The following is a 17,688-nucleotide window of genomic DNA, read 5'->3' as shown; positions in this document are numbered from 1 at the left end:
AATCAAAATACTTCGGAGTCCTGTGCAGAAAATCCCATTGATACACTCCCAAAACACATACACACTGATTTGTACAGGCCAAAATCCTGCAGAAAGCTTTCTAACAGAACCTTCATGAGGAGGAGGAGGAGGAGGAGGAGGAGGAGGAGGAGGAGGAGGAGGAGGAGGAGGAGAAGAAGAAGAAGAAGAAGAAGAAGAAGAAGAAGAAGAAGAAGAAGAAGAAGAAGAAGAAGAAGAAGAAGAATTGGTTCTTATATGCACTCTTTTCTACCAGAAGGAGTCTCAAAGTGGTTTACATTGACCTTCCATTTCTTTTCCCCACAACAGACACCCTGTGAGGGAGGTGAGGCTGAGAGAGCCCTGATATTACTGCTCAAAAAAACTTTCTCAGTGCTGTGGTGATCCCAAGGTTACCCAGCTGGTTGCATGTGAGAGAGCACAGAATCAAACCTGGTTTGCCAGAACAGAAGTCCACACTCCTAACCAATATACCATAGCACTGAGTGTGGCTTTCCATCTCTCACGTGAATTTGATTCAGGAGTGTCTATGGCTCAGTGGTAGAATATCTGCTTGGCAGGCAGAAAGTCCCTTGCTCAGTTCCCAGCATTTTGAAAGGACCAAGCAGGAGATCTCTGCCTGAGGCCCTGAAGAGCTGCTGCCAGCCTGAGTGGGCAATATGATCTTGATGGATCTGTGGTATGATTCAGTATATTACAGCTTCACATTATGTAACCACTTTTCCCCACCCCACTAAGCTTGGCTTTTCTTTCAAAAATTTGGGAAGTAAGAAAATAGACCAAACTTTCTCAACCAAGGTTTCTTGAAACCCTGGTGTTTCTTGATGGCCCTGGAAGGGCTTCCTGGATGGGTGAGAGTTAATTTTTTATATATTTTAACCCTCCCCAAAATGGCCAGTGATGGACATGGAGAGGGTGGGGAGGGGCCCTGGGTGAGCATATACACAGCTATGCTTCCCAACCATATTCTGCATGATTGTCCCACTTCTACAGTTTCTCAAAGTCCGAAGAATATTTCAGGTGTTTCTCAATAGTAAAAAAGTTGACAAAGGGTCACACATTGGTTTATAGTCATAAACTGGTATCTGAGAATTTAACTAAAGTCAAAAGGATGCGGCCATGCTTGGAGTGTATCCCCTCACTGTGGAATTTGTCTCAAGTTCCCATACAATTAAGGTTGATGAATAAACCAGTCTTAATGCTGTACAAATGGAGTGGAACTAGCTTCTGATCCAGGCATTGGGGTATCAAGGGAAGGTAGCATTTGCTTATTTGGACAAGGATTGGTAATGGTAAAATGAAGTAACACAAAAACATATGCTGTGATTCATCAGTTCCTTCCAAGCTGCTGTCGTTACTGTGGTGAGGCAAGCTTTTTATGAGGAATACCAGCAAAGTGTTCTGATCTGCTTTGCAAAAGCAGAAAAACCTGCAGAGATTTTCAGCACCAGAGACAGCTCTAGCACTACAGGCTTGCTGAGCATCGACTTTTCAGACATAGACCACACGCAATGTAGTAATTACACTAGCAATAGAAATCCATGATGATTGCTGGCTTCTTAAAAAACCTGAGCATTTCTACAGTTGCATACACCATCAAATTTTCCCTTTCACCACTTACCAGTGCTTAGCTTTAATTGACCACAATGCACTGTTTTTCTACAGTGTGGCCCATATTAATCAGACCACCTTTTTCTTACATTCAAGTCATAAAGTTTTATTTTTCCATCTGTCCAAGGGAGTCTCTTGATTATTCAAAAACCCATAGCTCATCTTTGGGTGGGGCCTGGTTTTGCTGCTTGCACGGTTACTAGGAGCCCCCTACTTCAGTACTGTAGTAATAGTAGTAGTCGTAGTTAAAGCCAAACAGGACACAGTGCAAACCAAAAAGAAACCTCTCCCTCCATCTAATCAATATAAGCCACCTTTATTTTAAAAAATCTGGTTAACCTAGAAATACACAACCACTGTAATTTAGTTTACCATCATTAAATGCAAAGAGGTGCATAAAAGTCAGCACCCCTGGAATCAGCAAGTCCCAACCCAAAGCAGGCTCCAAAACATTACATATCCCAAGATAGGTAGATCTGGGTTGCTAGAAGAAGAAGAAGAAGAGTTGGTACTTGTGTTGAGCAGGGGGTTGGACTAGATGGCCTGTATGGCCCCTTCCAACTCTATGATTCTATGATTCTATGTTTCTATGATTCTACTTATATGCCACTTTTCCCTACCTGTAGGAGTCTTAAAGCGGCTTACAATCACCTTCCTTTTCCTCTCTCCACAACAGACACCCTGTGAGGTGGGTGAGGCTGAGAGAGCCCCGATATCACTGTTCAGTCAGAACAGCTTTATTAGCACCATGGCGAGCCCAAGGTCACCCAGCTGGCTGCATGTGGGGAAGTGCTTTAGGATGCTTAGGGCTAATCCTGCGTTGAGCAGGGGGTTGGACTAGATGGCCTGTATGGCCCCTTCCAACTCTATGATTCTATGATTCTATGATTCTAAGTGCAGAATCGAACCTGGCTTGCCAGATTCGAAGTCTGCATTCGCACTCCTAACCACTGCACCAAACTGGACAGTATTTGAATGGGGACTACCAAGGACAACCAGGGTTGTGAAGCAGAGACAGGAAATGGCAAACCACCTCTGAACATCTCTTACCTTGAGAACCCCACAGGGTTGTCATAAGTCAGATGTGACTTGACAACAGGGCTAAAAGCATGACATGGAGAGGTGAGAAGATGTGGTCTCTACAGAATTTGAGCTGCAGAGACTTTTGTTCTAAGGAAAATCAAAGCACCTTTAAAAATCTCTACGTGCAGGGTTTGGACCAAGTTAAGACTCTTTTTTAAATACAGTTATGTACAAATGATGAGCATATTATTGCTAAGATGTATAAAACTGTATTGAAATTTGAGACAGAAAAAGAATCTATGAACAAATGTATGGTAAAATGGGCTAAAAATGTTGGGCATGATATATAAATGTAACAATGGAAAAATATATGGACAAATGGTCTTCCATTTACATTGAGTTTTAAGGAGAACTTATATAAAATGAGGTATCATTGGTACTTGTCATCCAAAAGGTTATAAAAATGTAGAAAAATATGTCTAATATTTGGAAATATAAACAACTTGAAGGGACATTTTTCATCTTTGGTGGACATGTTTGAAAGCAAAATATTTATTTACTTATTTCTATCCCATCCTTTCCCAGAGGCTCAAAGCAATTACTTCAATTAAAACATACAATAATATATAAAATTAGGGATTTAAAATATCTTACATTATTAAAATACTAAAATTAAAACTAATGTGCTTAAGCCACCTCATCCTCGAGGGAAAGAAGGGGGAGCAAGTGATATAGTCCTCTGGGGGGGGTTTAATTGAGTGGATATATGTTTCAAGCCTGATGATACTAAAGACTGATATACAAATGAAACCAGAGGCATTCCTTTTGGGATTAATGGGAAAAGAATTTGAAACAAATCCTACATATGATTACAGCAGCGAGGCCATTATATGCTAAAAAATGGAAAATCCCATTACAGCCCTCAGTTGAAGAATGGTTGATAATGGTCGACCACCTCTGCCAAAGAACTTAAGATCAAGCAAGCATAATTGCTCAGGATCCCTGGCCCCAAAGAAAATAAATTGGCCTCAGCCAGGGCCAGGGCCTTTTCAGCCCTAGTCTTGGCCTGGTAGAATACTGCCTAATGAGATCAGGACCCTGCAGAACCTTAAACAGTTCCACAGGGCATGTAAAACAGTTGTTGGGCATAGGGTTGAGGGTCCAGTATAGCATCTAAAATTTGCTGGTGTGTCTATTCAAGTTTACTTTAACAATTTACATCTTGGGGACTATATTTTGTTTATTGTTCCTCCACCTTTCCTTTCTTATTAAAGGATGCAGTGCTTGGGAATTAGTCTTAAACTGTTTTAAATGTAGATGTTTTATATGTTGTAATCCACCCTTCGTCTTTGCAAAAGGGTGGACTAGAAGTGCAATAATAATGAATAATAAATAAAAATGGTAGAATTGACTGAAATGCTTTAATGAAGGTAAAGACAAATACTGTATTTGTAGTTATTTGGAAACTTTTTATGGACTTTCTGATTTATAAGCATCAGAAAATTGAAAGCCTCTTCTCAATTTCCTTTTTCTTTTCTTTTAGTTTTGTTTTATTATTTGATACTCCATATGTTTCCTCTTTCTTATCTGTTGGATTTTAAAATCATGAATGGGTTTTATTTTTAAAAGCATCTTTAAAAACTCTAAACATCTCCCAATGTACTTTAAACTTCAAAAGAGACCTGAGAATCCATTTTCATCTCCAATCAATTCTATCAGTATCCTAGGCCTTTCCATTCATAAAGCATGATATACCAGGCTGTATTTCAGGATGTCCTACCACTTTTGGGGGCAACACAGACTATACAAAAAAGAGTAGAATTCAGTTACTGGCTCCTTACAGCAAACAGACCTCTTAAGCAAGCCCCTGTCCATCAGTTTTCATTTAATGTTAAGTTCTGCGCAATGTCAAAATATGAAATGATGGTTTAGTTCTTTATGAGAGAGTAATAAGGGCTGAAGCGGTTCCTATTCCCTCTTGACCCATGTGATGGTTCAATCAATGGTTAATTGTGATAATGGATGGATGGATGGATGGATGGATGGATGGATGGATGGATGGATGGATGGATGGATGGATGGATGGATGGATGGATGGATGGATGGAGAACATGGCCAGTAACCAGAAATAATGAGAGAAATCTTGGGCCAATCCAAATATTTTATTCCTGAAAATCATACTATAATAACAATAAAACATCCCAGCTGCATACATTTACTTTTCCAGTTTCCAGTTGACTACTGCCATTTTCTTCTGCAGGTTAGATGGGCCATGTCTGAAAACTGAAATGCAGCAGTTACTCTGTATTTTCTTTTGCTAAGATGCCAAATTACTGAAAGGCAATGTAGCACAGACAATTTCCCTTTCAAAACTAAGATTTCTACACATTCCTTCTGGCTAATAAGTCTCCACACTAATGAAATAGGGCTCTGTTAATTAAAGGTGCTGCTGATTTTTCCAATTACACATTTACATCACAATAAAGTTTTATCTCCCATCATTGCCATGCTGCACAAAACAATCCATTTATTTTTGATCCACATGGGCTTCACAAAAGAATGTTTCCTTTTCTTCCACCAGCGTTGAGCACATGAACCCCTTTGACATGGTACATGTTTATTCTCTGCTATTCATTAATCATAAGGACGTCAAGATTTCAAATTTCTGTTCTTATTATGGAAATGTATCGTTTTGCTGCAATCCTTCTCAGAAACAGTTCCCTCGCTTCTTTAGCCTGCCAACCATTTTTCATGACATGCCTCGCACCTAGATACAGATACGTGGATGATCATGAAAACACAAGCCAAAAGGCAAGGTTCTGCTGGTTTAAATGCACATACATAATCTAGACGAAGATACAATGAAATTTCAACTAAAAGTGATGCCAAATTGATTTCTGTTGTTGTTGAGCAAATATCCCCACATCTTTCAAGCCCCCTCTCCCGCCTTCTCCTATTAGTGCCATAAAACATGCCCAATGCATTTATGCATGTTTTACAGGTAGCAACAGCCAGAGACTTCAAGACCAATAGGCTTTTTTCATGTAAGACATTAAACATTTGACATGGAATGTACTACCAACGGAAGAGCCAAGGGGGGGAATGAGCATGCAAGAGCTGCTTTCCCATTCAAACTGTATGCTGGCAGTTTGCAATCCAGCACCCTTGGCAGGTCAATCTTTAATGCTTGGAGATTCCAACTCCACAGGAGTCGTGTCAGGGGGCCTCTGGAGCCAATCTGCTTGGGCAGAGGAGTGATAATTATTCATGGGCTCCTGCCTCTGGCGCCTTCTTTTGCACAGCCCCAGCCTGCTGACTCAGTGCCTTAGTCTCCTCTCACTCCCTCTTCACTGCTGTAGCTGGACCTCTTTGCCTTCACAACCTCTGAGCATCTGCACATCCCACAATGGCTAAAACCGCAATGGGTAAGAAAACAGCATCTCTTTTGCCTTCCTCCCCTCGCTGCTGTCCTTGGTGCTTCCCTCGCAGTTCCCAAAGGCGAAACGTTATTTCTTGGGATGGTGATGATGATGATGATGATGATGATGATTGGGCACTTCATTTTTTTTGGGTCGAAAATTGGGGATCGGGAAGCTGGAGGCGTCCTTCGAAGTCTTAGGCTGAGGTTGGCTTTCCATGAGCCCGTTCACTCGGAGCACGAATCGGAATGGAACCGTAGTTGTCTCGTGGGTTTCTACGCCTCCCCCCCCCCCAAAAAAAAGCGGGTTCAGCGGCTTCTGTGCCGAAGTGCCGACCTGACTGTTGGAGGCTGATGGGTGGTTTGGGTTTTGTTTTTCTTTTAAGGGGAATAAGTTGTGCTGGTTGCTATCCTGGACGGCGAGCAGCCCTCGAATCACGTCGTGCGGGTCGCGGGAGCGACGGGAGCGAATAAGAGGGCCCCCACCCAGGGCGCCTGGGCACTCTCCGTGGCCAGGGGACCCCCCCCCCTGCCCACCCTCCCTGTGAATGGGAGACATTCGGCGACATTCGGCGTCTGATCCTGACTGCCAGGGGGGAGCGGGGCGGCGGGGGGGGGGGGCGTGTGGTTTCTCTGGCGTTCAAGGTGGAAGGAGTGCTGGCGGGCGGGCGGGTGGGGCCGGGGCCGCGCCGGCTTCCTTTGTGTGAGGCTCTCCTTCAGCCGCTGCTCCGGGCGTTCCCGGCGAGAGCGCACCTGCAGAGCGCTTCCGCGCCACCCACGCCAGCCGCCCAGCAGCACAATGCAGAGCGGCCCCACCCATGTCGCCGCCGCCGCCGCTGCTGCCGCTGCCGCTGGCGCCGGCGCGGTCTCCTCTCAGGCGCCCTGGGGAAGCCGCCCCGCCTCCCCCGCCAGCCTTCCCGGGAGGGGCTGGGGGCGTCAGATCCAAGACGGAGCCTTTGCCCCCGGGCAATCTAATGGGGGGGGAGGCTTTTTCGCCCCCTCCCCCCCCGGGCGGCCTCCCGCAGTCCCCGTTTCCCTTCCCTGGTCGCTCGCCTGGAGCTCCATCGATAGATTAATTATGCAGTTCAGCTGCGCCCAAAAGTAGGTCACTCGATTGGAAATCTCTTCCTTGCACACACACACACACACCCCGAAATAACGCAGTGACTTGCTCTCTCTCACGCACACTCACACACATGACGCCTCCAGCCACTTTGTTTTTGTTTTGTCTCATTAGATCAAAAGCCTCCCCCCCCCCCGTTTTTGTTTTTTGTTTTAGTGCAGACTCAACAAACCCCGGCCACGCCCCGTTCGCCTTCAGCCCCCGGGAAAGCGGCGGCGGCGGCGCCTGGCCATTGCAGTGCGGGGTGGGGTCCCTCGCCGGAGTCTGGGCTGCAGATCCGGGGCGGCAGCGGAGAGATGAGGGTCTGAGACCCCGAGATTTGTGGAGGGTTATGCCGAGAAAGGGACCCCCCCCCCCGCCCCGATGAGAGAAATCCCCTGGTTTAGTTTCCCTGGCGAAGAAGCAAACACGCGCTCCTTCTTCCCAGTCTTGTCGATTCCACTGACTTTTTTCAAGTCCGCGATTTAAAAGGATGAGGATGAGAGTAACCTTTTTATGGCGTCAGCGGCTGGAGGCACCCGATATAGTGGCGAAGGGTGCCGTAGAGCAGGGGGTAGTCAACCTGTGGTCCTTCAGATGTCCATGGACTACAATTCCCATGAGTCCCTGCCAGTAAACGCTGGCAAGGGCTCCTGGGAATTGTAGTCCATGGACATCTGGAGGACCACAGGTTGACTACCCCTGCCGTAGAGAACTGGGAAATCAGGAAGAGGAAATGGACAGCCGGTTCACAGTCCTTGGGGGCTCCCAAAAGACCGAGTCACTTTCTTCTCCTTTGGCCAAAGGATATCCGCAGCTCAAAACAGCCAAGGACCCTTGGGCTGCAACCCTAAAAAAATGCTTTCCTGGGAGAAAAAAATCTGTTAAGAAAAAGGGATCCTCTGAGTAGCCCCTTCTAGGATTGCACCCTTAGAAATCAGGGTTTGGTGTGCCTTTGCCCCCATGCCCACTGTGAATTAAAGACTGGACAATACCCACCCGCCCCTCCTGTCCAAACTATGCTTGGTTATCAGTGCCGGCAACAATGGTGCTCATTTGTTCCATTCTTGCTTATTCTCTCAAAAGCAACATGGATGTCGACCCTTGCTGGTGAAATCCGGCTTTCTTTTCAGCTTAGAAAAGCCAGACTGGCATGGAGCTCTTGGTGGCCAAGGCGGGCTTTGTTAGTCATAAGGGGAGGGCAGCAGACAGCTGTTTATGCAAATGCCACCAGCCAGGAACCATGGGCGTCCGGCCAGCCCTATAGTGCTGGGTTCACCCCCCCCTTCCCCTCCCCACTGCAGCAATCGGGTACTCAGTACTGATCATTTGTAGCTGACTGGTCACTGCAGAAGGCCTTGGTGAAGAATCCCCTGGTCACCCTAGGAAAGAGCTCTCAAATGGGATCAGTGCAGTTCACAAAGCCAAGAGCAGTGATGAAGTACAACCCGAGGCTTGCTAAGAATTACGGCAAACCCTGCTTTCCCTTTTTTTCCGGCTTTCACTATGGAACCTATTTTTTGTTTGTTTGGGGGCAGAAGGAAATGCAGCTGTTCATCTTTATTCACTTGCAGCACATTCTGAAGAACAGCTTTACCCCTCTCTTGTTAATATGCTTGTATTATTGTCATGTCTCACCGAAAGAACAAATCTCTTACTCAATTCAGGGATTTTCAGTAACTCAAAACACTCTGGCTATGGCTGTCACCTCTTTTCCTATTACTGGACGTGCGCTTTTTCCTACAGGAAGAGAGAGGGGGGCTGCATACAGTTCACCTGAGCACACAGCTGTTAAAGGTACATGGCCCGTGGAAACCGAAAGACATGTGCAAGGGGGAGTCCAGTTGCACAGTTCTCCTTGGCGGGAGGGGCATGGGAATTTGATTCTCAGTTTACCAAGGAGCTGGCAATTCTGAGCAAAATAATTGTGTTGCAGGAACATAGTTCAAAGGAAAGATATTAATTAATGACGAACTAGAACCTAAGTGGATCCAATGGGTTCCCTTCCATCAAGTGAGGAATCTTCAGCTGGGGGAGATTCCCTCAGCCAACAGAGGGAGCTTTCCTCCAATGGAAGATGGCCCTCTCTGCGGGAAGGGACAGATAAATTCAAGCCAAAGATGTTGGGACACAATTATATTCTCAAGTTATAAAGGCCCATTTTGCATCATTCATGGAACCCCAAAGTTAGCAGACCACCTCTATGACCAGTTCATGCATTTGGTTCCTGCAGCTCAGCAGAAAGTTCATTCCAAGGACTAAGCTTGGGGGTAAAAAACACCTGGAAATACTAGGCACTGGAAAGTCTTGCCACAAATCAATGCAAAGTTGACTGAGTGGTAATGAAAGCATCACTGTGTATTTTATTTTCATGTATACTATATTGGAAACTGTCCATATTGATGAAAAATGGTGGAATTAGAACATCTTAAGTAAATAAACTCTTTGCCATCTAGAAATTTTGTTCATTTGATATGGCTTTTATACTTGTCCCGCGAGGTTTTTCCTGTTGTTTAAGTCAGATATAAATGCAGTTTTCCAGATTTGTTAAACTCTATGTGCATATGCAATTGCATTTTTATTTACTTTCCTTGCGGGCTATGCATCGCTTTTATTCTAAATGAAATCTGAGTACATCTAACATATGTATTTAATATGCATACAAAGGAGCATGATGCAGCAATGTAGAGCACTGTTAATTCCTGTTTATTTAAATGAGAGAGATTGTTAGCATATACTTGCCATTAAATCAATGTGTCTTTTAACTCTGGCTGGATCATGTGGTGTGCTACACAAGTACGAAATCTTCAGTAAACCTGGACAGAGGATTTAGATAACCATATAACAAAGAGATTAGATGAGCCTCCTGGACTAGTGAATTGTGCTTCTGCCTTTGAAACTATGAGGCCTATTGTAGGCAAACCTTTGATACCATAGCATCACCATCCTTTTTATCATATCTGATTCTTACATGATAAAAGATTTCTTCATTTGCCCTAAGGAAACTAACTGTACAGTCCTAAAGAGATACATGATTCTAATTCTGTTGAAGTTAACAGATGTAGAAAGGTTTTACTCTGTATAGCATGACACTATAATAATCCAATTATATGCAGACTTGCTTGGAAGTTAGGTCAATGGATATAAACTAAACAAACATGTATAAAATTAGTCCACGGTCCTGTAGTATACAATATATACGTGGGACCAAGTCCTATTGAGTACAGCGAAATTTACAAGTAAAATGGACGGCGACAATTTTTTCCCCACAGAGTGCTCAAGCATATTTAATTTATCTTGGTTTTATAAATGCACCTCTTTCTTTAGATACCATTAATAAGCACAGCATGATTCTGCAGGTATAGGCACCTGAAATAATAATCCAAGTTCAGAAAATCCAGGTTCTCAGACTCATCGTCGATATAATACTTCGTGTTTTAAAACAATCAATAAAACAAATGTGTATTCTCTCTTTTCCGGCCTGTACTTATCCTACAGACTAGCAGCTCCACAGTGAGGTTGCACCCCTGTTGTCAGAGTTCTTAAAAATTAAAAAATTGGCGTCTAGGCCAATTTATACACAGTTGCCTCCAAAAACTGAGTCATATTTTCCAGCTCTGATACATTCAGATATATTTTATGTCTGCTTTTATTAACCTTTCACCAACTTTTACCTTTTACCTGCATTTACTTTACTCATTACATCTCTACCTTACCCAATAGATGGGGAGATGGGGCCAAACTAAATGGGAAACCTGCATATTCCTGTGCATGCATCTAATCTCCCTAAACCTCACTCTTCAAGGCTCCATGTTGAAGAGGTTTCCAAACCTGGAACTGGCAGCTCTATAATACTCACCCATATCTCTTTACTGGTAAAATGAGACCACTCACTACAGTGTGATGGAAATAGAGCAGATGCATACACAGGAATATCAGATGTGTATACATCTAATCTACTTCTGTCACATGGGAATATTGCAGTGAGAGTGCCCGTTTTAGCAGTAAAAAGAAAAGTGAGGGAACAGAGGGAACTTGGTAGGGTATGAAGCCATGCAGTCCACCTCCCAAAGCAGCCATTTTCTCCAGGAAAAGAGTGAGCCTCCGGGGAGGGCATTATATAAGTATGATAGATAGATAGATAGATAGATAGATAGATAGATAGATAGATAGATAGATAGATAGATAGATAGATAGATAGATAGATAGATAGATAGATAGATAGATAGATAGATAGATAGATAGATAGATAGATAGATAGATAGATAAATAAATAAAATGTTTTAATTTTAAAAAAACACACACACAAATAAGCAATTTATGTAGTCTGAAGACCAGTTGTCATTCCAGGAGATCTCTAGCATTACATGGGGGTAGGGAGATCATAAACCTAATGGGCAAAGGCTGCTAGCTGCACCCCTTGTCTTGGTTTTCCTCCCTGTAGTATTTCCATCCTCCATCTGTATTTTTACCCTCATCTGAACTGCGATATTGAAAATCAATTCAGATGGGGATTGGGAGCAAGCACTGTAGGGAGACGATCATCTCTCCTCACCTTTGTGGTCCTTTTATAGTTCTGTTTAAGTCTGCCAGATCTCTCTCAGTGCAGTCCTAAATAAGAGTTTCACCCTTCTAAATCCATTTGCTTCAGGGCCTCTGAAAGAAAATAACAACAAGAGTGGGTGAAAGTCAACGTGAATACCGGGCAGTAAATGTAGTAAATAAACAAATCTATGCTTCTATTATCACTTATTTATATTTATTTTATTACTCATTTAATTTATATACCGCCCCTCACTATGATGTCTTGGGGCAGTCCTATCTTGTTTGAGCCACAGTGATTAACCCAAGGTCATCTGCTGCCCTTCACGTTGCAGGGATCTGAACTTTGGTCCTGGCAGTTTAAGCCCTACATCCCATCTACGTGACTACAGTAATTCTGCATCATTCTGACCGTCCAGCATGACTATCATTCCCAGATGTCTTTGTTGTAGAGTCAGTTACAGAAGAAAAAGTAATTACTAGTGCTGGTACATGCAACTGAAGTATCCCATTTCCCTACACAATCAAAGGAACTGAAGCAATATTGCGAACTAAATCTACATCGCTATTATCATTACAATGCAGCAGGAATCATTATGAAAATAGATTACACTTGTGCACAAGAATATGAATACATCTGGCACGGCTTCCACAGTTTTGGAAAGCAATTACCCCATCTCTCCTCTCTAGTATCTTAAAGCATTTTAACAACTATTTAAAAAACTTAAATGATCAGTCATTAAGACCTTGGTTGCTTTTTAATACTATCCACCACTCAAAAGGGCCTGATTTTTTATGTGTTTCCATAGTTTGGTTACTTCCACCATATTTTTATCCTAGCACTCATACTTCAATCAGGCATTGCTTAAATCATAGAATTGCCCAAACCACATAAGGCAAGAAGACATCTGGGGACATAAAATGTGGGTCTGCCCCAAATCACAACGAGTGTGGTCCAGCTTAACAAGTAGAATAGCCTTGTGGATGAGAAGTTCTGAACCTTCTTCATACCTTCTGTTACTAAACATCACTTTCCCATACAACAACCAGAAGGGGGAAATATGCCTGTGCATCAGACAGAAGCTTATTAGCCCGGATAGTCCATCAAGTACCCTTTTATATTCCTTTCAAAGAAGTCCCATAGAATACAAGGGGATTGCATATGTCTTAGCCTGAATAGCCAGGGTAGGCCAGTCTTATCAGAACTTGGAAGCTAAGCAGGGTCAGCTCTGTGACTTGATGTCATAACAAACAAAAATGTGAGGATATGGTCTGCTGGAATAGCCTTTATTAAGGGGACAGTACATTTTTCCTCCTGGTGGTTGGAAGCCCACTTTCCCATGAGCTAGGTTTCAATGCAGGTAGTAAGCCCGGATGTCAGGAAAGTGCCAATGAGAAGGGACTGTTAGGTGGTGAAGAAGAAGGAAGAGGATTTTTTTTCTCTCTTAAACCGGACTGAACCCCCAGTTTACATGTGATTGGGGCAGGCCCACATTTTAAAGCTATATTAGCTACTGTTATAGGGTCTCCCTCACATTAGGGTGCCTAGTGAGCCCTATAAATCAAGGTGTAACCAAAAGGTGATTGGCAGGAAATTCATGAAGATCACAAGGCTGTTTCAATGAACCAAATGAAAACAGGAGAAAGCTTTATTGATGTTTAAGTCCAAAGTGTGCTGCTTAAGCCAAAAATATTTGAGTTCTCAATTCAACGTTTTTCACTAGCAATGACTCCATGCAGCTGTCTTTTCATTTCTACAGGGATCCATTTAAGGAATCTTCTGTTAGAATGCCTATAGCAGCAGAATCCTGGCAGGGGCTCATGGGAATTGTAGTTCATGGACATCTGGAAGGCCGCAGTTTGACTACCCCTGGCATATAGTAATGATGAGAGCACTGCATGATTGCAGCACATTAATAAATTCCTGAGGTTTTCAGCAACAAATCATTATCAAATCATATTGAAAGAAATCCTGGTTTGTGTTACAGGTACAAGATAAGGAACCATATCACATTATCTTTTGCACTAGAAGTCATTTAAGATCCTATGATCCTAAGCACGCTGATATGGAAGTGAGGCTTATTTAAATCAATGAAACCTTCTTCCAATGAAATGTGTTTTGGAGGGGGTTGTTAATCTCACTTGTATAAGCAGCAGCTAATGAGGAAGCCTTGAGATAAGGGGACAGGAATTGTTCTGTAAATGGTAAACTCCCCCCTCCCAGTCTACAGATCAATATGGTAGTGTACCTTCTAATCAGGTTCTGATTGGGAAATTAAAATGGCCCATGATGATACTGCGACCCAGGGATCATTCAGCATGTGCCAGTGATGCCAGGATGCCGGTGATGGGTATCTATTGGCTTTAACTGCCAGTAGTGCAGGAAGAAGACCCTGGTCAAATGACACCAGTTGTCAGTGATGCTGACACAAGTGGTCTCTACCACACCAGACTGCCATGGTGCCAAAGCAGTCATTAGAAGAAGAAGAGTTGGTTCTTATATGCCGCTTTTCTCTGCCAGAAGGAGTCTCAAAGTGGCTTATATTCATCTTCCCTTTCCTCTCCCCACACCAGACACCCTGTGAGGTGGGTGAGGCTGAGAGAGCCCTAATATTACTGCTTGGTCAGAACAGCTTTATCAGTGCTGTGGCAAGCCCAAGGTCACCCAGCTGGTTGAATGTGGGGGTGCACAGAATCAAACCCATCTTGCCAGATTAGAAGTCTGCACTCCTAACCACTATACCAAGCTGGGATGAGCATACCACAAACAACAATCAAGGATTCTATCATACTAATTTTAATTTTCTGGGAAACTATCACCTTGGTACAAGCCCTAGATCCGTGTGACTTTGTGTATGTTAAGTGCCATCAAATTGTTTCTGACTTATGGTAAGCCTATGAATGAATGACCTCCAAAACATCATATTATTAACTGGCTTTGCTCAGGTCTTGCAAACTGAGGACTATGACTTTTTTATTGAGTCAATCCATCTCATGTTGGGTGCTACTGTTTTCCTGCTACCTTCAACTTTGCCTAGCATTATTCCCTTTTCAAATTAGTTTTGTCTTCTGGTAATGTAATCAAAGTATTAGCTTCAATGGAGAGTTCAGGTTTGATTGGTCTGATAGTTGCTGCATTCTTTGATGTCTCCTTTTCAGAACTAGAATTGGAATGACCTTGTGTTACAGACTTAACTACTACTATTATTATTATGTATAATTTATCTTTCCCTTCTTCCAAGAACCTGAGAGCAGCTTTCTCCCCTCATCCATGTTATCCTCACAGGAATGCTGTGAAGTGTGTTAGTCTGAGAGGGAATGATTCAGTCAAAGTTACCTAGTAGATTTCAGTGGCTGTATAAACTGTCTTAGACTTTCAGAAATTTTTTTGAGCAGCCGCATTCCTCACTGTTATAATACATTAATATGCATTACATGGCAGCCAAAATCAAATGTATAATTTCTAATATAACTATGTTTAGGATATCTGTGGGGAAACAAACAATCTAAAACAAAAAGGGTAGTTTTAAAATGTTAATATCACCCCGTCAACTCTTCTTACATTTTGTTTAGAAGGAGTCTAAAAGCAGCTTATGATTGCCTTTCCTTCCTCTTCCTGCAACAGACACCCTGTGGGGTAGGTGGGCTGAGAGGGCTATAACAGGACTGCTCTGTGAGAACAGCTCTATCAGTACTGGGACTAGCCCAAAGTCACCCAGCTGGCTGCATGTGGAGGAGTAGGGAATCAAACCCAGCTTGCCAGATTAGATACCACTGCTCTTAACTACACCAAAGCATTTGTAAAGTAGAAAAGTGGTATTAGGGACGGATATTTTGAGGCTTGCTTTGCTATTTTCATACAGCATGCTAAAAATTATGTTCAGAGGTGATATCATGCTAATATGAAAGCCCATTTTTTAAATGGTCTCTTGAATGGGGTGGCAGGTGGGAGGGCTCCTGCTGAGCAGGGCAGCCCAGGACAACACAGTGCAGCACTGTGGAGCACAATCATCCAGCCTCCCTGTCTCCCTGGTGGGCAGGAGGCCTTGGAACGTGATGGTTCAACAGGTGAGCTGCGCTGCCAGGGTTGGTCCTGCACCCACAGCACTGCAGAGCATGGCCGGCCAGCTTCCCCTGCTCCTCAGTGGACAGGAGGCCTGAGAATGTGATAGCCAGCTGATCTCCCTCACTCCCTGGTGGACAGAAGGCCTGGGAGCACTATGGCCCACCCAGGCAAGTTGGGCCACCAGAGCAGCTGCTGTGCCTGTGTCAGAGCATAGCCACTCTTCTCCTCGCCCCCCCCCCAGCATTCTGACAAATCTTCCACCTCCCTGCCAAATGCCTGAAAATATTATCAAAGAGGAAGATAGGGAAGACCTGTGATTGGCTCTCAATAGGGAAGTGCCCTCTCCCTATTGTGTGCATGTCACCCAGTGAGGGCCAGTTTGGGGGGTTTACTTGGGGAGTCATCCACACACAAACAGCATAGATTGGAGCTCTCCAGGTGCTAGGCAATGTCAGGACCATCTGTTATCTACAGCCCCCTCTTCCCACTCCCTTTATTAGATGTTTTACTGGGGGGGATGGGAGATTGAGTACTACTGCCATGTTTGTTGTGGTTTCGTTTGTTGTATGATTTCCATGTCCTTGGATTGTTTTAATGGGATTTTATTGGGGGTTTAGCATGTACAAATTGTTAGCCGCCTTGAACCAGTCTTGGGAGTGGCAGGAAATAAATGTAATTAATTAATTAATTAATTATAAACCAGGTATTATTAGGGCTACAAATTATAAAGATTATTTTCTAAGAATGAGTAGCTCTTCCAGGATAATATGGGTTTTAATGGCACTTTACAATATGACTTTTATTTGATTTATATAGCTTCACTAGTAAAGACTGCTTTTAGGAGTTTAATATCTATAACAAAAATTGATTTTTTGAGGTAATTATAATGCAAGAACAGTAGCAAGAAGGAGGGACTCCATCAAATAGCTCAGAAAGTACTGAAATCATTTCTGTGACCCGTTAATAGAAATAACAAAGCTCTCCTTGCTCTGCCTTGTGCCATGGGGAACAGTATAAGTACTTCTTTTGTCTAGAATGCATAAATCTATATCTCACATACTACAATTGCACCTAAATATTTGCTGTCAAGATGAAACCAGAAACTATCCTGTCAGGCACATTGGCATGCATTCATTCTAGCGTTTCCAAGGGATCAAGAACTTGTGTTTCCAGAGCATGATTTCCCCCCACCCTGATGACGGCCAAATCTCCCACCCCCATCCCTGGGTCATATTGGATTGCTTCAGGAGTGGGAAGGTGAAGAAATTGTGTTTTCCAAATACAAGGACTTGATCCTGAAGAACCCTGGATCAGATCTCTTAGTTCCACTATGCTGCAGCTATCTCTCCTTCCTTTTCCTTCCCACTGATGTTGCTGTTCTATTCAGTAATTATTTTCTTTAGTAATCAGTTGCTATGTTTCTTCATACTATACACACCTAAATCAACTCATGCCATTCACACACAATACCATTCTTAATTCCTGCATTGTGCAGGGGTTGGGCTAGAATACCCTGGAGGTCCCTTCCAACTCTATGATTCTATCTACATGCTTTCACTTACTGGTGGTCTCATTTTTGAGTATGTCCAAAATTTTAGACCATGTGCCTCAGTGGCATTCATCACCATTACCACATAGTGGTCCACTTTAGGATTTAGTGGTCGACTTGTGAGATCCTGAAGCATAGCAATTATGAAATAATGAAGTAAGATACACTTAACAAATACTAACCAACCTTTCAGTTAAGTACTCAGAAAATATCACATGAATATCAACAAACTGTAGAGAATTCAGGAAACCAAATTAATTCCAGGTTCACAATTGAGCAATTTCAGCTCTGTGGTAGGGGTGGCTTTAGCATCCACAGAAATAAATTCAATTATTTCCATAAATTAATTTTGTTTCATG

The 17,688-nt window shown here is 43.1% G+C and overlaps 1 protein-coding gene across 1 annotated transcript in view; it reads left to right on the top strand.

Annotated features, from left to right (window-relative positions):
• Positions 1-5,840: 5,840 nt before the first annotated feature.
• Positions 5,841-17,688, top strand: part of STMN2 (stathmin 2) — a 33,132-nt gene continuing 21,284 nt past the window's right edge. Inside the window, exon 1 of the mRNA XM_077352073.1 lies at positions 5,841-6,077. Coding sequence (XP_077208188.1) covers positions 6,059-6,077 — 19 coding nt within the window. The 5' untranslated portion in view covers positions 5,841-6,058. The remainder of the gene's footprint in view (positions 6,078-17,688) is intronic.

The sequence above is a fragment of the Paroedura picta genome, chromosome 9 (assembly GCF_049243985.1).
Source record: "Paroedura picta isolate Pp20150507F chromosome 9, Ppicta_v3.0, whole genome shotgun sequence".
Taxonomy (NCBI): domain Eukaryota; kingdom Metazoa; phylum Chordata; class Lepidosauria; order Squamata; family Gekkonidae; genus Paroedura; species Paroedura picta.
This window is presented reverse-complemented; position numbering and strand designations above follow the sequence as displayed.